Raw genomic sequence first — 23,423 nt, 5'->3', positions numbered from 1 at the left:
ACCATTCATGCTCATCATTCACACCTATGAGAGTGACCAATTTACCTAGCCTGCATGTCTTTGAACTGTGGGGGTAAGCCAGAGTACCCGGAGAGAACCCACGCTGACATGGGGAGAACATGCAAACTTCACACAGGAGGGCTCCCCCGCCTCAAGGTTTGAACCCCCCCACCCTGGATTCGAACCAGGAACCCTCTTGCTGTGAGGCAACTGCACCATTGTGCATTTACCAATTCATTTTTAGTTTCTCATACTTTAGGATAAATAATGTTGAAGCCTATTTATATCTTTACCACAAAGAGCACGCTACTATATTGTTTGACTTTGATTTTGTTGTTTGAAATACCACCATTTTTGACTGATGTTCATTTCTAGTTGATTTTTAGGAATATATTCACAAGAAATAATGTTGAGAGTAGAGAGACTAAGTGGTGTCTGCAGGTATATCTTTTCAAACAACCTCTACCAGTGTATTTCACCTGAGATGTGAAACCCAGGGGACAAAAAAGCTGCCAAGCACTCTCTGCTGACCATAAAGCTCATGAGCTCACGGTAATAAGTGACAGCCCAAGGCCTCTGCATGTTATGCAGGCCTCCACTGTTATTTTCTCTCCTTGCTTCTGAGCTGCACAAAAGGCCCTTTAATAACCAGCTGTCACCTAATTCTATTGTAAATCCCAGGGGCTCCGCATCTGTGCATTATTGACTGAGCAGTCATCAGCTTCCGTCCAATCCTCAACAACTGTATGAGCTGTTTTTGAACGGTTGCCTGGACACGGTTATAAACACAACTGTATACATGCATTATCTAAGTGATTTCATCTCCAGTGAACTTCCTCAGGTCCTTATCTAACCCCCGGGGCGCATTTGCAAACTGTCATCAACCCTTCTCGCAGTCGTTTTATGTGATAGTTTAAGTAACATTGTGACAATAAAAAAATCTATTCAGCTGAATTAAATTTCTGTGGATATCAATTATGAAATGCAATTTACCAGTTCACTAAATTATAAGATGAGAGATGAAGCAACATTTTAATTAAGAATTACTAAGCTTCTTGAATGTGGGGATGGAGTGAGTTAGTCACTAACTGTATGTCTATTTTCTATTTACCGCCTCAGCTGAGGTGGACGTGCCGAGGGAAAGTATGCTAATCACATCTGATCCGCTCCATGTTTGAAACAGCTGGAGTTTGCTGATAATAACCAAGTAATAGCTAAACTGTAAGCTCCAACAATGAGGGCTGGTGTGTGTGATTGTGTGGGTATTGTCTGGTTAGAAATCCCTCTCTCTGCACATGAGCCAGCCACATATATCATCTTGTTTCTTTGTTTGCATTCCTTGTGCTGCTTTCAGACAGGGAACATGTACTAAGTGGCATCTGCTGTCAGGCGAGGTGGAACTCCAGACAGCAGCAACCACATTACGAGCTCTCATTACGCCGAGACTTGGCCTCTTCACAAAAAGAGGGAGCGAATGTTACAATTACCGGGGAGATGAGAGAATCTAACGAAGACATGGGAGAGGGTTAGCAGTCCACAGTGGTTAGTGTGACGAGCCAAAGAACCCAGACACAATGCCTGTACCAGTTTGCTGTGCAATTGATCAGGTTTGCCTGCAGGATACACAAGAGGAGTATTCAAGATCGAACGTACAGAACTATGGAGGAAATTAATGCAACTTGGTAATTTAAAAGAAATGAAAGTAAAGGAACAAATGAATTGGTTAGTGTAGGTACATAATGTACCTTAATCACCTGTTAATTAGTTTAAAATCTGTACAGTGAGGCTGCCAAAGGCTTTTATGGTGACAGTTTAAAAACCCCCAAAATAATAGGTTCCTCTTAAAGGGGAACCATGTCCATTTTCAAAATTCAATTTCAAAAATTATTCTTTAAGTTTCCTTCAATTTAGGGTGGAAATACCACCTCATTTCAACAGCATTTTCAATTCAATCTAATTCATACTCATCATATTTTGAGGCTTGACTGCCACAGTCTTTATAATAATGCCGAAGCAGCCTTTTCCATTGTATTTTGATGCAGATGGGGTTAGCAGTAAGTCACGTAAGTCATGTAATATGATTAAGAAGGGGTCGTCGCTTAGGTTTAGGTAACAAAACTACTTGCTCACTTTAATCACGATTTGACTCATGTGACTAAGACTGACTAACGACTAACAACTGACACAACTCATATGACTACCAAGTGACTAATGACTTGCGTGACTAATGACTGACTAACAGGTAACTAACAACTCACATGATGAGTGACTAACTACTGACTAATGACGCACGTGGCTAATGACTGACTAACGACTCACTTAAGGTGACTGACATGACCAAATAAATCAAAGTTGACTCTAAGTCATGGGAAACTAAAACCAGTCTACTGGGTTAAAGTCCTGTGCTTGTTGGACCCATCTACCCCCCCTCCTACCCTCAAAGTGGACTTTCATGCTCTTCAAACCCTGTCCATTGCTCTGAACATCTAAGAAATGTATGTTTGAGTTTATTTAGGGGTTGGTTGAAAGCTTGGTGTGTCTCATACAGACACTAAAGGGTGCCCTCGGTGTCATAATAGTGATGATGGGGATACTGCCTTTAGTCATATTTTGCGACCCAGGAGTGAGACCAGGCTGGCGTTTGGGTCAACATGAGACCCTGAAGAAGCTCTCAGCTCTGACCCACTGATGCATTGTTAGCAGCTTATGATGCTCCACACCTCTATTCAATCAAAGAAAACCTAATTTACACAAACAGCAAAAGTAAATTATTCTGCACAAAGAAAAAACATTTAATTGGAGGAGTTACAGAGTGTTAATGCTAATCTCCCTCAAATCTGCAGTGGATGATTCTGACTTAATTCTTTAAACCATGACTCAAAATATGACTCATCCTGATTAATTAATTCACAGTATTATTTATGAATCCAAGGCCGACAAAACAATTAAAACCTTAACTGCAACCACTGAAGAGAGACTCCCAAAGCAAATTTAAAAACATGCTCATGTTGAATCTCACTGCCTACAGTCTTTATGTTATGATTATGTATTATATGTGCGTGTATACAGATTATTTTTCTGCAGGGATGCACCTAAACAACTTTTTCCCTATTCCTGTTTTTCTGTATATGTATATGTCTTATTTATCTACATATGTGTGTATAGTATGTGATGAAATCGTGTTACTCTTTGTGCATATATATGTATCTATGTGCTTCCATGTGTGTGAATATGTTTGCATGACTTTATTCAAAGATGCAAAGATGAGGTTGTGTGCATTTGTCTATGTTTATGTGCATGTGTGTATGTCAGAGTATATGTATTGACTGTGTGCATATGTTTGCGCATGTTTACCTCTGTTTGTGTGTGTTTAAGACACACTCAGTAATTGGTGTGAAACAAGGAATAAGACACAATACAAGAAACACAGATTGCCTTCTTGCGCTGTTTGTTAACTGACTGGAGCAGACGGACTCTATACAGCCAGTTAACCTCCCATGACTGCCTACGTTAACAAGCCATTCACATGTGTTAACTGGAAAGATGACGAGATAAAGCTCCGAGCCATCTTTCACTAAACGTACCTCCAGGAGAGCCCCATCTGGTTTTGCCCGCAGGAGCCCACTAACACACGTTTAATCACCATTTGGAACCGCAGTTTGTAGACTGTTTGATATTTACGCTTGTGCTCTACTTCAGCGCCTCCTTAAATACCACATTAACAAAACATGGCAGTTGATGGATATGCTCACTACAGAAGACACCGAGCAAACTGTGCAGCGCTTTTGCTATAGTGGCTGTAAATGGAAATAAAGAATGTAAAGTAATGACCACTGAGGGAATTCTAATCAGGAGATGTTTCAGCTGGTTGCAATCTCTGCAATCCTCACTGCGATATTCCACAAAATCCCCTTACATCTTACACAGTAGCCCTCTAAAGTAACCAAAACTAAATCCTAAGTGCTATATCATTGGCAACTGGACAACGTTTCACCTCTCATTCAAGAGGCTTCTTTAGTTCTAATGGTTACCAGGATTACCATGACCTGAATGACTGAGAATCTTCACCAACGTAAGACCTAAACTGAACTAATCTAATGTTTAAAACTATGCATTTGATTCATGGATCTTGTGGGCAGTGCTACACAGTGAGGTAGGGAGCTACAGACTAAATAAATTTAGCAAAGAAAACTCAAAACATGTAACTTTAACATCCGCGCTAGCAAGCCATGCTAGCAGACAGAAATAGGTCCTGCCTAAATTTCTTAATTCATTTTACTCTTAATGAAAAGTATTATCAATGATTTTTCAAAACAGATATAATTTTTCACATCTTACTTTAATATTGCAGCAACAAATCAAAAACACAAAACAACACATTTTTGAAAATTTAATGACAAATGTTAGTATTACTTTGGTCATTTTGGGCACCGGTAATTACACAGAAAGTCGGTGCAATCTTGGAGAGACTGGACTATGAAGACAAAGTCACTAATCAATAATATGACATTTAACTAAATAATATACCTTTTATAATAACTGCTGATTTACCTTGTGAATTAGATCACATCTGAAATACCATCTGGAACAATGACTCCAGTACTCTGGAGCAGAGAAAATATTCAGCTCCCCCTGGAATATAAATCCTGTCCAAATGGGACTTGAGACTCTGATGTCCTTCTTGGTTGTTCCCTGTAATGCAGCTAAAATGACCAGATTATACAGTCACGCTTTACTCACACTGACCCAGATAGACCTCAGCCCATTCCCTAACCACTCTAAAAGTCATTTAGTGCTCATTTAAAAGTTGATAAATGATAAGTGGCTTTAAATGCGATGAAGAGGATCAATCCTTCTAAAAGCAATCGACCATTGTGTCACACACTTGGCCACTCAGCTGTAAAGGATACATTTCCATTAGGGGGCTCCAGCACAGAAACACTGCTGTAGAATATATACTGTATCGTAGCATCTGTGTCGTCAGAGTAACATCGATAACACATTCATTGTTCCTACATTGCTGATTTACACTGTAGTGCCTCTTCATGGAAAATGAATTCTCCTTTCTTGTCTCACAAAACTGGCAGTAATGCTTTATTGATCCTCAGGAAACAGGTCAAAACAGAGCGACAGCTGCAAGGTATTTTAAGCCTTTAGTGGGACTGATGCTTGACGACACAAAGACTGTGCACCTGCCAGTCAAAGGGCAGAGTCCTTGCTCAGTGTGACACTTGTCTACCTGTTCATTTCAGGAACACTGAGCTTTGACTGGGCAGCGAAATGGAAAACTGTTGTTTCACTGTTGAATAGCTGAACAGCAGCAGCTGAGACATGTTGACCTGAGGCATTGTGAGTACAAACAGCACGGGCTCAGGGTTAGTGCTGACATAAATATTACACTGTAGACGAGATCATACAGTCACACTGACTGGTTTATAGCTCATGTTGTAGATGCAAATATAATATCTAGTCTATAACACCATATAGTCTCTCTCTTAATGAGAAAATAGAACATCAGCCAAACTCCACCAGTCAATATCTTTGATAATAAGGCTTCTTTCACATCCTAATGGACCCTCTGCAGCCTGAAATGCTGAAATGTTACTTCAGGGATCTATATTGGGAAATTTATGTTGCTGATTCAAAACTGTACAGTAGTGTAACTCCAAAAGTGAAACGTTTTCCTTTTATAGTAAGTTCAGGTAAATATGATATTAATGAAATTACACTTCCTCATTATATCCAGGATGCCCCAAAGGTCCTTGAGGATGTTCTAGGTGTTTAATTTAATCTAATCTTTGCAATGAAATATACAGAAATGGAGATTGGTCATACTTCCATTTTTTTCCGATGCCATTATCTTCTCCATTATCTTGAGTTAATTTCGTTATCTGGAGAAAATGGGCTTCATTATCTCGAGGTTGTTTCATACTGACATCGATTTTTGCTGTCACCACAACCTGGACCTGAGGAGGAATGCTAATGCTAGCTACAGTACACCACCTCACTTCTATACAGTGGTACAACTCAGAGCTGCAGGACCTGCTGATGACTCAGCATGTGTTGAAATACCATGAATGAAAAGTACCGCCAAGTGAGAATCGGTGCTAACGTTAGCATCCAGCTTGCACTTTCATGTGGAATACAAACTGAACAGCATGATGGGTCCTCACCATCTTTTGAATGTTGTAAAGGGACAGAAAGCTTCAATTGCCAGCGGTACATAACCAATGCTATGAGGGTTTGTTGAAAAAAGGACAGAAATGTCAACGTTTGTAGGCTATAGGGCTACTTTCACATGACAAAAAAGTGTGTCTCCAAACAACGCTGGCTGTCAAATGTAAGTCACTGGCTGCCTTGGGAGACGCCCACCCAGAGGCCTGAAGCTTAGACGCTGTTTCCACAAATATGACCTCTTTGAGAAGCAGTAGGCACAATAGCATTATCTGTGTCATCACAGTTCATATTTCCCTACACAAAGATAATTCAAATTACCGTTCGACTGACTGCCGTGCCAAGTAGATGCACACATATTATTATAATTAATTTAATTGCTCATTTGGATACACTTTGATCCACATATAAAACGTATAAAATGTTTTAATGTTTACATCTTGCCAAAGAGTCTAAATGCTCTGACAGTGACCCTGAGACGTTGTGCAGCATCTGATGTCAAATACATCAAACCCTGGCGGTGTGACTCAAACCACAGAGCAAACGACGTTGTTGCCCTTACATCTCACGCTGTTGGAGATAAACCCTGAGGGATAACAGCAGCAGCGTGTGGTGTGTGACCAACTCGTTTACATATTTGGCTTGTAGCAGGTGAATGAATAGCTCATTGTGTGTGTTGGACTCTGAAACTTGTCTGGATGCCAAAAGAAAGACATAATATTTACCAGTTTGTTACAGGTTGAAACATCTGCAGTGCATTGAATAGGGAAATAATGAATAGTTAAAATTAGAGAACAATTAAGCATTTTTTGTAAGTCCGTCCTTCCTTAGCCTTAGGTTTTCTGTTCCTGAAGCTGTTTCTCTTCAGAGTGAAAGTGATTATCTAAGGTTAAGTCTTGAAAAACAGTTCTGAACTAAGCACAGAATGATGGCCGTGGGGTCTGCTTTGAAGGAGCTCTCATGTTGTCCCACATAATCTGCACTAAATATGAAAATCAGCTGCTCTTTTGAACAATGAATTGGGTCAAAATGACGCATTCATAGGTGTTTTGTACAGAAATTAAAAATGAGTTATAAATGCTTGTACACCCCTGTGGAACATTTGCGCAGTAAAAATATTCAGACTCAGGTTTGGTCGGCAGAAATATATGTCTGACCAATGACATCCTTTGTTCCAACTGATGTCATACCTCCAATTCTGAGCTAGCTTGCTGCAAAAATGGGGAAATGTCTTATCAGTTTAGTTAAATAAGGACAATACATGACGTGAGATCCCCCAGCAGCTGGGATATGATGAAGATGGTACTGTAGCTGATACACACTTGATAAGATTATATGTTGGTCACGGTACGGGGCTAGCCACAACAGCTAGCGTCAAATTTGGGGTCCGATTAGTTGATGTATTGTGTTATAGTTAGCCTCTTGTATCTGTATTGTATAGGTTTTTCTATGTGGAGTGGACTTGCTATTTCGGAGGAAACTCACTGGGTTAAAATGGAATACGACAGCTCAATAATTTGTTGTCATCCGAAAATTTTGCACATGGATTGTCCATATTCCTGCACCAAATTTTCGCATTACAGCTGTTATCACGTACAGTACCAGTTGTGGAAGCTTTAGTGTGCAGATAAAACAATGTCTACTTAAGATTCTGACAGAATGAAATATCAAAATACTTGGACAAAGTGCTTAAAGAGGGAATCTGCATTTGAATAAATCTGATAGACACTCACCTGGTCTTCAAAGGACAAGGCCTGTCCGACATCTCGAGGAAACCCATCTATGACGATACCATCTGCCTCTGGGATCTTCATAATCTTCTGCTTGATCTCGGTTATTGTTGTCTCCTGGAGAACAGTGGCAACAACAGGTTTCATAATTATGTGCAAATGTCATAAGGGCAATAAACGATACAATTACTCTATTAGCAGGGGGTTAATTGGATTTTTGTTCAATACAAGTAACTCAACAATTAGCCTGATGCTTGAGCTCCTGGTTTCCTGAACTCCTGTTTCACTTCACTTTGTTACTTTTTAAATGCTAAACAATGTGGGCAGTTCTCTGAGTGAGCGACTGGTGTCGTGGGACATTTCAACAACAAATTTATAAAGCAAAAATGTTTATGGTTGTAATTATAATTAGCTTTTCCAGCAGGAGCATGAAGGAGGAGATTAGTGCCGTTAATGTTGTTGCAATTCCCAGATTCATCAAGGTTGCAGATTAGTTAAAACCCCCTGAAAATTAATAATGAGGAGCTAATTTAGAGTCTTAAAGAAGGTGAACGGAAAACTATGACAGCACATTGGAGAATTCCACAATATAATTAATCACTTTATCCAACTGTACTTTAATACATCTGAATCCAGCAGAACAACTGTTGTGATTGTGCCACAGGCCACAGAATGCCAGCATCCCCTAGCATCAATTACTTCCTCACGGCTGAAGGAGGTCAACATGTTCTAATGTATTTCATTTCCCCGAGCTGAATGCATCATACGATATGGCAGAGATACATGAACAACTCTCAGCTCTAAAAATAACATCCATGGCCCGACGCTGAGTAACACAGACGTTTAATTTCCCTCCACCCACAGAATAACGGCAGTGGCCTGACAGACTACACAGAGATTAAACCTAATCTAGATTCCATTGAACAGATTAATGTATTTGTGTACAATAAAATGAGAAAAGCTACTCCAAGAAAAGCCCTCCGATCTGCTGCACGGCTCCATGTCTGTGCTCTCACAGTAGTGCCAGGCATCAGACAATAATCTCTGACTCTCAAAGAGACGATCTATTTACAGCACTGTACCAGCAAACATACAGCAGCTGGAGAAAACCATCCTAAAACTGCTGCCCAAAATACTGCCATGTTCACTTACTGACTTCTTCCTATAAACATTCGATACAATGAACTATTTTTTGACCCTCATGAATTATTGTTATTTTGCACCATCACAAACAGGTGCAGTCTAATAAATGTGACACATTACTTACTGGGATTATTTATAAAAAAAAAAAGGAGGGTTCACCCACATGCTTTTAGGTAACCTACTTTTTTTTTTTTAACACCACAGAATTTTTAGGGCACCACGCAGTGTATGAATTTCATACACTAGAGCTTAGACACTCAGTTAAGACTGCTGTATGTAACTGTGGTGCACTATATAGCAAATAGGGACACATGAGGACACAACTGAAGCAGTACCTCAGCATCAGCAGAGAACAGATGGAAATAGACTTGAAGCATTGTGCATTTATGCTTGTGTAGCGTGGTGGTAGAAAGTAACAAATTACATTTACTCAACTTCACTACATTTTAGAGGGAAATATTGTGCTTTTTTTCTTCACTGCATTCTCATTCTGCATTGCCTATTTCTCATCTCACATGTTTTCAGAAACATATTTTAGTGTATACTGCTGAGCTGTAAAATGAGGATCAAATCAAATCAAACTTTATTTGTATAGCACTTTTCATACATTAAAAATGCAGCACAAAGTGCTTCACTTGTTAGTGACCTGGCTGCCATGTTGAAAACTAAACCCCACCAACCGCCCGAAGCAAACTTTCTCATTTAACAGCTAAACAGTACACTAAAATCCCTTCTGTGCGGAGTTTGCATGTTCTCCCCGTGTCAGCGTGGGTTCTCTCCGGGCACTCCGGCTTCCTCCCACAGTCCAAAGACATGCAGATTGGGGACTAGGTTAACTGGTAACTCTAAATTGTCCATAGGTGTGAATGTGAGTGTGAATGGTTGTTTGTCTCTATGTGTCAGCCCTGCGATAGTCTGGAGACCTGTCCAGGGTGTACCCTGCCTCTCGCCCGATGTCAGCTGGGATAGGCTCCAGCCCCCCCGCGCGACCCTCAAGAGGATGAAGCGGTTAGAAGATGAATGAACAGTACACTAAAATGTGTTTCTGAAAACATCTGAGCCAAGAAATAGTCAGTGCAGTATCAGAATTCTGATTCATATTTGATCAGCACTGCAGAGTTTGAAGGTTCGACCATAGTTCACAAGCAGTGATTGACATGATTGACAGCTAAATTGGAGACTCCTTGGGTCCTTTTGCTTATTTTCTTGATTCTTAAAAGTGCCATTAGGAGCACTATGAGGACGCAGAGGAACATGCTTTGTTTCACTTTATGTACATGTACTGTCAGGATGTAGTGACAGTTAGAAAAACTTCTTGTCATATTTACTAAAACAGTTACCTACTGTAGCTTTAAGTGAAATCTTGAGTGTATGACTTTAAAGTATTTCCACAGAGCGGTGCTATTACGTTAAACTCAGTAAAACATCTGAATACTTCTACCACTATAAAAATGCAAGTTGTGCTGACAGCTGATAAATATTAAGGTGTATCTGTTCTGTCAGATGAGTGTGAGCCAGGCAACTGAAAAATGCAGCTGAGATGCCTCCTTTGCTTTAAAGAGCTCTAATTCGTGCATAAGGTCTACTATGAAAAAAAAGTTTGAAAAACAGTCAAACTTTTTTGGTTTGATGTTCTTTGGAACATAAAACGTGTTAGCTGTGTCCCAGTTCCATACTGCATACTGGTTGTAAACAGGCTTTGAGGCTTGCAACCACTAAACATAACATGACAGAAAAAATGACACTAATTGCAAATGATGGTGACAACCCAAAAAGACTTTGTAAGTAAAAAAACAAACCAAAAAAAGGGGATAAAAAGTTTTCAAGATAGTACAAACGAGTTTTAGAAGTGTTCAGAATAACAATATGACAACTGGGCTCCATTGGCTGAAAACACCAAGTGTCGGGGTCAAAACTCAGTAAGTGGACCCTGACTGTTTCATCAGCTGCTGTTTCTAGGATCAAGGAGGAGCTGTCAATAATGGAGCTAATAATGAAGCTACTAACAACTTCAGAAAATGTAACTAATTACCTGTGGTAGTGAGACAAACGCAAAACAAAATAATAAGTAATAAATCTTTGGAAAAACTATTTGCTTTCTCTTTGTGAAGTTTAATTAATAGTGTTTTTCCAAAATCTAAGTCTGACTGACATCCACTGGTGCTTTTACTGTAGCGATGGTAAAATATTTCTACATCTACACTAACTGCAACTGCAGCAATCAGTATGTAGACCATACCATAGTAGCCTGTGTATATGTACATGTTAGTCTGTCGTATGGCATTGGCACACAGCTTTTGTAACACTGTGCTTTCCTTTAAGGGGAAAAAAAGACACAATAAATAGACAAAAAATGGTCAGCATCTGCTAAAATTCAACATTTTATTCACTTTGAAGGCCCACACAGTTTAAGCTAGTCTTTAGTTGTCTTTAAAGGGCACCGGATTCTGCTGAACCATCTTAACATGAAGATTTTTCCATGGTCTGGGGATATAAAAGCACAAGTGCTATTAGTCTTTAATTTTAGACCAGACTGTCAAACATCCAAGATCCTCTTATGCAGAGACCTGTGGGATTTCTGAGGGAACAGAGGTTCTGATAAATACTGAGTCATATGACCTTGCAGTGAGTTACAGACAAACAGCGAGAACTTGAAGTTGATGTGGCTGTTGGCTGAGAGTCAGTGAAGTGGTTCTGCGTGTTTGCTGGATTTTGAACCACAGCTGAGCACAGATACAGTGCTCAAAACTACAAGAATAAACCCATGAATGATGTTTTTTTCAGCCTACCTACAGAGAGAAATGTCTAAGTTATAAAACTATGCATTTAAAAGGAATAGTTTAACATTTTTGGGAATATGTTTACTTGCTTTTTTGCCTGAGAATTAAATGAGAGGATCGACACCGCTCTTATGTTTGTGTGCTAAATATAATGCCAGCAGATAATTAGTTTGGCTCAGCAGATAGACTGGAAACAGGGGGGAACAGCTAGCCTGGCTCTGTCCAAAGACAAAATATCCACTTGCACCTATAAAACACCTCACCAATAAACACATTATAACTTGTTTGTTAAATCCATCAAAAAATGGACATGTAAAAAGGCAAGTTGTGCTTTTATGGGAAGCTATGTGTTGGATTATTTCAAGCCAGGGTGACTGTTTCACCAGTTTCTAGTCTTTATGTTTAGCTGCTAACAGTCTGTCAGCTGTAGCTTCATATTTAAAGTCCAGATGAAACAGCATTTTGAGGGTATCTAGCTTCAGTTTGATGACATATTACAGAGTCAAACAGGATGGGCAGGTGGGCTATAACATTGGGAAGACTTTGATTTAAAAAAATTCGAAAAGGGTTAAAAAGGCATTTTTCGTTTCATCTCGACTTTAACAGATGTAAGAGTAGTATCAAACTTCCAAAAAATGTCAAACTATTCCTTTAATTTGCTTTTAAAAACATAACTCTCAAAGTGAAAACTCAGATTTCTTACATGAATCTTCAGTTAGACTCAGTAATTAGCAAAATTACAGCATTTTCTGATTTCTGTTGTTGAAGCGGAGAAAATATATTAGTTATCCAACACTAAGCTCTGCAGCTCTTCTAATTGTTGATTGATAAAGCTATTTGGATCATATGGTATAAAAGGGGAGAATATGACAAGCTTAGAATCAGTAATATGTCACTCAACACATCATATATATTTACACAATCAACATTGTCATCAGGGCCCCTGTTTAAAGCTGCTGAGTAATAGTTATTTACAGTATTTTGCCTCCCATCATGAAGAAACCAAATTCTCCTCTCCACTTTGCTAAACTCATCATGGCAGGAAATGAAATGCCTTACAGACACACCCGTCACTTTATCATATCTAATATGTCTGCAGCTCGGCCTACTTTGCTGTTTAACATGCTGGTTCCTGGACTGACATCTGGTGAATGGCCAGATGGGAGATGCGCCGTCGTGCCAGAAATGTGAGGATGGGATGATAAATGATGAGGTGGGCGCAGTTATTGAAGATAATTCACGAGAGGACGTGAGCTAAGAGCTGTCAGTCACGAAGCAGCCGGGGGTCCGCGGTGTCCGTGTTAGAGCCTTGTACCTCGCTGCATCAACAATGCATCATGGTGCCCAGGTTGACAGTAAAGACCCTCGTCTCAGGTGTTTTTATAATGTTCATCAAAATGAATCCAGACAACCAGAATCACTTAAATTGCTTCAGCCTATTTCTTATATAAGACAAATCCCAAATAAGTGCTTCTATTCTCATGTTTGTTCTGATAACCAAACCTCCAACCAAAGTAGCATTAAATAAGCTCAGACACATACTTTACCCATGAGTCTGTAGTGGGCTATGCATGACATAGTGTGTTTAAAACTAAGGACTGAAGCCAGCAGAGGCTTACAAGGACTTGCAGCAGCATATATTTATGAGCTTTTGTGCCCAGATCCTGCAACAAGTCTCCCCTCACCCCTGCCCTACTCTTAAAACCACAAGGGCTGGCAAAACTCTGGAACAACCTCCCTGTTGAAATTTCCACATGACTTCCATTAAATCTTCACCAGTAAAGCAGATTTTTATAGACTTCAGGGGGTCTTTGTAGATTGAACCTCATTCTCCTTGTGTTGTCACATTTTCGTCTGTTGTACTTTGTGACAATTTTTAACTTTGTTCTGAAAAGTGCTGTATAGATAAAGTGTGTTCTCCCTATTATTTCCTTCCTCACAACCAAATAGGCTGCATTCATAATCAACTTACTGTCCCAGAATTAAACTTGAAAGATAAATGATAAGCCAACACAGATGTCATAAAAATATTCAATTAATTTTCTTGTATAATAAAACCTAGTTTGAAGTTTGGTCTCAAGTACACACACTGTCTTGCATTATGGGCATGGAGATTCATTCTTGATCTTAAAAGTATATCTGTGGTTTTTCCAGTACTTTTTGAGGCAGCCTTCTTCAGCAAATTAACCTTGATAAGGTGTGATAATCTATGATGATGATGATCTATCTACACTATGACGTCAGTACTGAAAAATGGTCACGTGCTAACAGGTGGTTAGTTGTCCTCATCCAATGCCCATTTGTAGAAAACCTAAATCAATAGGAAAGACTGTTTTCTCTGAACACAACAGAGGGACCATTTGTTTATCATTTATATACATTTGTACCAGTCTATAATGTCAAGAACGATTTAATAACTCCATTGACTTTAGGACCATCACTGACTTATGACTGGCTCTGTTGTGCCATGAAGTGAGGCAGGCCCTTCCTTTCAACACATGCCCTTGTTGGTTATTGAAGCCTATACTGGCTGTGGAAGCTCCTATTGGCTCAAGTGAGGCGTCAATAAAAAGGTCAGAGCTCAGCAACCATTTTGATAGCAATGAATCAGCATATTTACATGCAAATGGGAGATATTGCATACAGTAAGCAGAGAAATATGAACATTTGAAACGATGCAACAGCCGCTTGTGGATATTTTTGGATTTAATAATGCGTTTGGACTAAATATTTTCACTGGATTTAAATTGTGTGGACCATTGGGAGTGTATGACTGTTTAAGAAACATTTTTGTTGGAAAATAATTGATCTGTGGGTTATCATAACGCATAATAGATGAGTTATAACTCTTTATTTGTTTTGTCTGACAGAAGCGTGCTGCGGTGGTTGTATCTTGAAGTGGTCTGCATCAATCGACTCTAATGACAGGTTGTATGAGCTCAGGCTTCAGACCGTTCTGAATTTTCCTAAGTTTCCTATGTTTTTCTTCTATTTTGGCAACAAACTGACATCAGATTGTGAAGATTTCTTTATATGGTCACCTACACCAGGCACGCTACTGCAAGTGCATACATTACATACACTGCTACATGTAGCTACATGCTAACATCAGCAAAACATGTAATCTTGGATGCTGATGTTGTTAACTGCTCCCCAATTTTGGATCATATTCTTTATGCTTGTGCTTAGAAGCTTTAATTGGTGATTTTTCTCAATAAGAAGTGCCGCTATTGTCTGTCATTTCCCAGAGTGCAATGATGGTGCAGTGAGTCCAACATATGAAAAACCCAGAAACACTGACCAGAGTAGACTGGGCTTTCTTAGGAGGGGGGATTTAAAGAGACTGACACTAAAATTGATCGTCTCAGACAGAGGGTGAATACAGGTGTCCCAGCACAGACAGTATTAGGAAAATGAAGTATTTTTTGAACATTAAAGCATGTAAACATGTTCTAGTAGAAACTCAGAGTAGAAGTATGAACCTGAAAATGAGCATAATAGGTCCCCTTTAATTACCAGTGACTGAGCATCCTGATTCCAACTGCATCACAATGTGCTGAAAACCTTTCATTGATCAATAAATACATGAAGGTAATTAACCTGTCTGGGTGTCCAAGTCTACAGGATGCTTTACATCTCAATGAGGTTTTCATAGAAAGTGTTTAGCAGCCATCCATAGCATAAGTGATTTGTGTTTAATGGGTTTAACCATGAAAAAACACCTTTTATGTTATGGTGTAGTCCTCCCTCTGAGCTTGATGTGCAATTTGTATTTCAATCAACATTGTATTCTTGATTTCATACACATATTGAAGTGTCACGTGCGTTTTCCATAGTGTTTCAATGAATGAATGCGCAAACAACCACAGGGGGTCTGTGCCCATTTTCTTCCCAAGCAGAGTCATTATCTTGCAAACAAGGATGCTAATAAGATGGATAAGCATCCCTCTCTGCAGCCCGCTTGTGATATGGATGCTGCTAATTAGTCCCTTCTTACATCCTCGCTGTGATAATGACCTGCGAGTGACTGGACACACTTCCTCTCATATTCTCCCTGTTTCTCACACACACACACACACACACACACCCCTCTCCCTCCCTGTTTCTGTGCTACCTGTGGTGCCAGCTCTCCATTGGTGATGATTTTAGCAATCAGGCTCCACTTTCTGTTGCTTGTGGCGTTGTGGATCATCTTCTTCCTCAACAGCTCGCCCACGGACACATACTGGAAGCCGTAGCGCTCGGCAATCTTCAGGCTCTGTGTTCCTTTGCCGCTGCCAGGGCCACCTAGGCACAGAAGGAGAGCTGTTGATGTTTTGGGAGAGATTTGGTGTGTGAAATGTGTCTGTGTGATTGTGAAACATTATGCGTGTGGGTGTGTTAGCGTAGGCGCACGTGTGTATTAGTGAGAGAAATCCGGCCTATGTGAGACTGTGTGTGTGCGTGCATGGCTCTGCTTGTGTTTGCACATTTGCAACTGAGTGTGTCTGACTGCGTGACTGTGTGTAATTGCTTGTGTGTGTTTTGCGGGGGAGAAGAAGGGCATGTGGGGGGGGTGGATGAGACAAACAGGTATGTGTGAACCTCCTACATTTGCTACCAAATCCTCTTCATTTTGATCTCCATATTTCAAAGGAAAGAAGGATGTGTTAGCTTGATGCTGGATAGTTTGGTAACATCATAATGAATATATATCACGATAGCTGCTGTTTTAACATCAGTGCAACAGAATTTTACACATAACGACATCATTATTCCTCAAAAAGTAAAAAATATATGTCAAAACCACATTTTGGAATCAAGGGAAGATAGTTATTAGCAATGACGTCTTAATGGTGCAAAATGGACATACTATACAAGCTGTCAATTTTTGAGAGGCATGAATAATTGCCTGTAAAAGCCATCTGACACCCTGAATGCTGCTTTTACTGAATTTCATTCCAGGATTTTAGAAATGCTACTGTTACCACAGAAATGTCAACTGCTCCAAAAATGACTCCTGGTTGAAAGCCCAGCCAGAGTGAAGTGAAATTAGTCGGAGAACAAAGCTGTGTGGGTAATTTATTCTATCATGGTGTTGCTATCAGAAATGATTTCTTTTAGGGAAGAGGAAAAGAGTGTCCGCCCAAAAGTGAAAAAAAAAACCCATTACAAATCAGAGACAGCCAAGTTTCAATGAAGTAACTGTAATGTGTCCCACAACTGAATTCCAAGTGATGCTCTCAATTGTGTAAAAGGTACAGTGTACTTACAGTTAGGGTTAATGAGAGACATTTTGACGTGTCATAGTAAGAAAAGAACAGCAATGTCTATTTCCAGAAATCAGATCATTGTGAGCAGTTTCATGTAGGAACTATATTCTTTGTAAGGAACTACACCCACCGACTGTACCACTGCACAAAAGGAAGTGTGCATCTACTACTAGCTCACCTAGCACCACTGAGCATGTAAACATTACAGCTCAGCCGAGGAGGACGTCATTAATGTTTACATCTTGCACTGTTATGAGCACGAGCCTGTCATCCATGAGTAGATGCATGCTTCCTTCTAAGTGATATCTGTTAGTAGGTGTAGTTTGATAGAAAGAAAATAGTTCCTACATTAAACTGCTCACAACAAGGTCTGTGGATTATCTTGAGTAACTGGGTCATGATTTCTGGAAAGAGACATTGCTGTTGAGTTTTTCAAATGTATTTTTTTGGCTCTTTGAGCACCACAAGCCGAGTGCCATCTAGTTCCATTACACTGGAGAGAAGGCAGACATTGTTACAGGTGATATCTCCAACAATCGGCAACTTGCACCAAAATAATCTAGACTGATAAGTAGCACTACAGGTAAGACCAAAAATATGTAGTTTTAATTTAGTGGTGAACTGTCCCTTTAACAATTTCCCACTGAGAATTATGAACCATACACAATGCAGCCATTATTTATGTTTCTAACGTTTTGTCTATGATCATTATGTCTTATGAACAAAAAGTCTCATAGATTTAACAAAATATCCTCCTCATGCAGAAAAGAGCCAATAAAGTGAAAGTTTTGCAATACAAGGAAGGAGTAGGAGGATCAGAGGGAAACTATAATATGTATTCAGCAAATGAGCACTTTATCTCACATCTGAGTATTTTGTAATGTTCGACCCACCCTCCTCCTCCTCCTCCTCCTCCTAACCACATGAGCGTTCGTCAGTCTGTCTCTCTCTCTCTGCAAACCTGTCAGGCAAAACATTTGCCACGATCCACCAACGAGATGACAGCTGCTGCCATCCTGTTTTTCCCTTTAAAATGGGGCACAATGTGCTCACAAAGACGAGATAGAAACTGGCTTTGTGCTGTGAGGACAAATAACTATCATCCACAGTGCAGACAGACAGAGTGAACATCCCAGGTAGACACAAAAAATCAAAACATGCTGAAGCAGATGGGCTGTCAGAGGGGTTTTTAGGAGCTTTTAACCGATATCCAAGTCCTTTTCTTGCTTTTTTAAAAACCTTAGATAAACTATTTTCAAGAGGGTTTATAAATAGCGGCACTTATTCAGCCCAGCTTGACCAGTGTCATTACTCTCATCTTATATACAGCTGCCATGCTTAGTTCATATGATTAATGAAAGTATTTGACGGGTTAATGCAGGCCCATCAAGGAAATCAGATTAGGAGTGCGTGAGTGCCTAACACAGTGAGTGACATGCAACAAGATCTCCCCGCTGATACCAACAGAGAGAGGCGGGGCTACTTTCAAAATACCAGGAAAAACACACTGCAAGTATACACACACACACACACACACACACACACACACACACACACACACACACACACACACACACACACACACTCCCCGACTCTTTGATTCCCTGCCAGGCCATTTATTTTTAGATCATCAGCGAGGCAAATATAAACTTTGTATTTTTGTTGCGCTTTTTATATAAATGCATAAAGCTCTGATCAGAGGCAGTAAATAGACACACAGCGTCTTTCTATGTTTACACATAAAAGGATCTTTACTGCCTCGTCTTATTTAATGGAAAACATGACTCAGCAGGAATCCAGATCTACAGCAGCAGATGAGGATGCATTTTTGCCCCAAACTTTCCTCATTCTTGTGTTATGTAAGCAGATGACCAGATATTTATAGTTTGAATGTTTGTGTTTCTCGTGTGCTGGTCCTTTACCAATGACGAGGATGACTTTGGGTCGTGGTCTGGATGGATCAAACACCTCGTACTCCTCTATGAGCTCCGCCGTCTCCGACAGGTCTGAGTCGCTCTCGATGGAAAACTGGCTGATGGGAGGAAGGCGGTCATAACGTCTGTAGGGGAAATTGGGACTGTCGGGCAACACTGTAACACACACGCACACACAAAGGTAGAGATGAGAATTGATTCGTCTGCTTTTTTTGTGGTGTATTAGTAAAAAACTATTTTATTCCAGAGCCTGAAGCTCACTATTAAAACATCTTAATTATCATCATCACTTACTGTCAGTCACTTCAAAGGTGCAGATGTCACATTATTTCATAAGCTGCTAATCCCATTTCAGAACCCCCAAAAAAAGTCATGCGTCCTTTAACAGTCAGACAGTGGATCTGAGATGAAACCGTCTTAGTGTGATGAATTCAATGCTTCATCCAGTTTAGTAATTATACAGCTGTCTCTGCTGATGAAAGCACTGATTGTAACACATTTAACAAAGACAGAAATCATTATTGCATGCTGTTCCAGGAGAGAAAAGCTGCTATAATTTACATACAGAACCAATATTGTCTCTTTACACGGCATTATAGGGATGAGAATGGTATTGATCATGCAGTGACAATACATATACCGTAGAGGTTTTGCTCAAACTAAATGGAACAGAGATGCTGTTTTATGCAAACAACTTAGCAAAACACACAGAAGGTTGCAGGAATCTCCAGGCTTACTTTTGCCCTTTAAACATTTTTAACACCCTGATCAGTCAATCAGACCGAGACAGGAATAACTTAGGAGGCGAGAGCAGCCTTCCCCTTTCGCAGACGTCACGAAACACAGCAGATTGGAGCTTCAGCTTTCAGCCAAGAGGGGAATTGCGGGACAGGAAAATCTCTCTCTCTGATTAGACTGAAGTTCCCAGCAGCTCAGCACTGCAGCTGGCAAAGCTTTCAGGCATCTTTACCAACATATTAAGAGGAGTGAGATGAATCTGAATTACTCAGAGCAGTCTGCCCTCAATACTTTTTAACAGTGAAGATTTCTCTTTTAGAAAAAAATATCTGCTCATGCTTGCATTGTTCTGTGGAGTGAGTGATTGGCCTGTAAGCTGCTCACACACATGACTCTATTCTACGTTATTCTCATGGTAGATCCTGTGGACATTGCTGCCATGCTTCATCAAACAAAGACATATATGTTTGAATTTAAAATAGCTAGTAATACAATGCACACAGAAAATGTAATTAGCATATGACAGCCGTAGCATGCAAAATACATTTGCATCTTCCTACATTGGTTAGACATGCTCAAACCCACAGCTGGAATCTATAACTGATGAGTAGAGAGCCTTTTCTTGTATTTTCATTCATGTGAATGATTAACTACATGTTCATCTTTCTTTTACTGCACTGTACCAGGCTACCACAGGTCAGTGAAGGCAGCACTGGCATTTTTAAGGCTGCGCTCTGTACTTTGGAGTCTGTTTTTGAACATGATAGGTCTGACAGGTTTAGGAGGTGATAGATGGTGGTTTGTTTGTGGGTGCTCTGGTGTCTGAACAAACGCTTCTGGCACTTTTTGTAAACTACATCCATCTGAGAGTATCGATGTACACAGCTGCGCTTCACACTGTTGCTGCAGAAAGGAAAGCCTCCTATCTCAATACGACCTAAAAATCCTCCACTGCTAGGGTTTCTGAGAGCGGCACAAACGTTTTAACAATGTATCTACAATGGGGCTCATGAGGGTACAGTACAAATGTCAACACTCGCTGTTCAAACAGTGAGCCAGTTGTGATTGTGTAGGAGAGGAAGATGTTCTGCTCCCAGCATCCTTAGGGAGAAGCCAAAAGAATATTTGCCTCCCAAAAAACAACGTACTGGACTAAAGCTGAGAATCCAAGACATAGAATTACAATTATTTTCACCATTGATTAATCTCAGTGAATTATTTAGTCTTAAAATATTATAAATTAGTCATAAGTTATACGTTTTTAAGAGCCTGATGTGATGTCTTTAAACGTCTAAACCTAAAGAAATGGCATTTTCTATCATATAGAACAAACTAAAGCAGGAAATCCTCACATTTAAGAGGCTGGAACCAGCAAAGTTTGGCATTTTCTCCTCAAATATAACTTAAAATTGTTGCTGATTTATTATCTGTCGATTAACTTATTGTTTCGGCTCTGATGTGCTTTGTTGTACTGTACTATCAGCATTCACTGCTCACCATTTCTGAAGAGGGACCTGCGTGACTGGCCGCCATTAAGAGGAGGAAGGGACTTCTTCTCCTGGCCCACAAAGGTATCCCACCGCACCTTGTCTGGTCCTCCGAGCTCCCTGGCTTTCTTTAGACAGCCCTCCAAGTAGTCGATGGGGTCGTCAGGCCGGTAGTACATCAGACCTGTCAGCAGGCTCTGGAGACAAACAGTGGAGGTGGACATGATGAGGCACAAAGGGAGAATAAGAGGGAGGAGATGCTTCCTCTGGCATCACTTCATCTTTCTTATGATGTGCTGTGGTGGTGATGAGCAGCCCACGTTTTAATGAGGTGAAGTTTTGAAGCGCAGATATGGTTGCCCTAGCTTGGCTCCACCGGGTAGAACAAACCATCTCATCTTGTCAGAAGCCCATGAAATAGGACTCAGGTCATCGGGGGTCTGCGTTTATTTGCCGGGCTGTTATGGTTGAGGAGGAACGCCAGCTTCTGTGATTAATGTGAGAATGAAGTCCACGCCAAAAAACATGAGTCAAGTGTATGTTTGTGTGACATTTGTCCTCAACGACCCTGAATGTTTTAAAACAATACCTTCCCCTGGGACTTCCTCCTTCATCTCCACCCTCCTCTCCAACAACAACAACTCCAACTCCAGCAGCAGCATGAAAACACAAAGCTTCTCCCGACTGAAAACAATGTGATGTGCTTATTTGGTTGATGGATAATGACTGCACTTTCATGTGTGAAGCCGTAAAAATTACAGTGCAGTTAGGACGATGACGATGATGATGATGTGTCACTTCACTGCTCAGTATAATTTGGACTGGGTGTAAATAAACAAGCAGTGATTGCTTGCATACATTAGCTGCACCGCACTTAGGATTGTGTCTAATTAAGTGGATGAGCCAATTTACGTTTCCCTTGGGAATATAAACAATAGTTCATATTATATTTCAAGTTAAGCTTGTTATTTATAACAAGCTTAACTTAATATTCAGATACAGACTTCATTAATTGTTAAATTTTAGGCACCTTCTCATACTTTATAGTCATTTTGTGTCTGTCTAACACCAATATGTGCAAAGGCTTTGGTTTTGTTTCAACACTGGGGGACACGCATATGAAACGCAGGGTTTGGTGATCCTCTGCCAAAACATTTTGAGCATCACACATTTCATTTTCTATTTATGGTGCAGTTGGCAAAATAGGAGTCCTCTGCTAATTTCATGCTTTCATTGGCGGAGACTAATGAACATATTCTAAATATTGGTGTCCCCTGCGTCCCCCAGAAATCTGCACCTAATGAATATATGGCCAATATTGCTTTAGTTGCTGCAATAATTGAGATAATTGAATGTTTTCTTTTGATGTTACAGTCTTCATTTTCATTTTTCATGTTAAAAGTATAAAGTCTCTGACTGAGAACATCTTCAACATCTTCATCATCAGAATTATGAATCCATTTAAATTTTGCAGAGGAGCTTTAATACAGTTTGACTAATGTGATTACACATTACCATACAAACAGTTTGAGGAAGCACTTTGTAAAATCAGCAGGGTTTCTGATTTAAACCACTATTTTAATCAAGAAGTATGGTCTCAGAGAGGCGCGTATTCGCACCTTCATCAACAGTAACAAGATGTACACATCGCAAAGAGATCTTCCCCGTCACTCTGACATCGATGAGCAACATGAATGTTTCTTTAAAAATGACACGGTCAAACCTGCACGTCTCATCTCATCCTCACAAAGCTCACACCAGCTCTCACCTCAAATAGTTGAGGTATCTCCCGCCGTGCGAGATACTCCTTGGCATCGTTGGTATTCATCTCCAGTCGGATTTCCTCTGAAATCACAACTTGTCCGAAGCGTGTTTTAGGTCTTCAGATGTCTCAGTGCTGTAAGGTATTCTCTCTGGGTTAACAACCGAGCTCCAAACAGTTTCCCCTCAGCGCATTGTTGCCTCGTGTGTGGACTTTACAACTGGATTCCTGCAGGCGATGCCACCGCGACACCCTCCTCCTCCTCGGTGATGCGGATGCGCGGCTCGTTCGTCCTTCCCTCCTACAGCGCTCCGCTTCCAGTAGCACGCACCGTGTGTGCCTTGACGCTGGCACAGAGGTTGCGCGCTGTGCCAAATAACGCACGCGCCGCCTCTGCTCGGCGTTTTTCATACAGTCAGCCTG

General features: G+C 40.3%; 1 protein-coding gene across 1 annotated transcript in view; it reads right to left on the bottom strand.

The window, feature by feature from the left end:
- ak5 (adenylate kinase 5) overlaps positions 1 to 23,423 on the bottom strand; it is a 104,159-nt gene extending 80,736 nt beyond the window's left edge. Inside the window, exons 1-5 of the mRNA XM_049599252.1 lie at positions 23,007 to 23,423; positions 21,249 to 21,435; positions 19,002 to 19,169; positions 15,942 to 16,114; positions 7,908 to 8,021 (exon numbers count right to left, since the gene is read on the bottom strand). Of these exons, the coding sequence (XP_049455209.1) occupies positions 7,908 to 8,021; positions 15,942 to 16,114; positions 19,002 to 19,169; positions 21,249 to 21,435; positions 23,007 to 23,066 (702 nt within the window). The 5' untranslated portion in view covers positions 23,067 to 23,423. The remainder of the gene's footprint in view (positions 1 to 7,907; positions 8,022 to 15,941; positions 16,115 to 19,001; positions 19,170 to 21,248; positions 21,436 to 23,006) is intronic.

The sequence above is a fragment of the Epinephelus fuscoguttatus genome, linkage group LG15 (genome assembly GCF_011397635.1).
Source record: "Epinephelus fuscoguttatus linkage group LG15, E.fuscoguttatus.final_Chr_v1".
NCBI lineage: Eukaryota > Metazoa > Chordata > Actinopteri > Perciformes > Serranidae > Epinephelus > Epinephelus fuscoguttatus.
The sequence above is the reverse complement of the archived record's forward strand: the minus strand, read 5'-3'. Positions and strand labels throughout refer to the sequence as shown.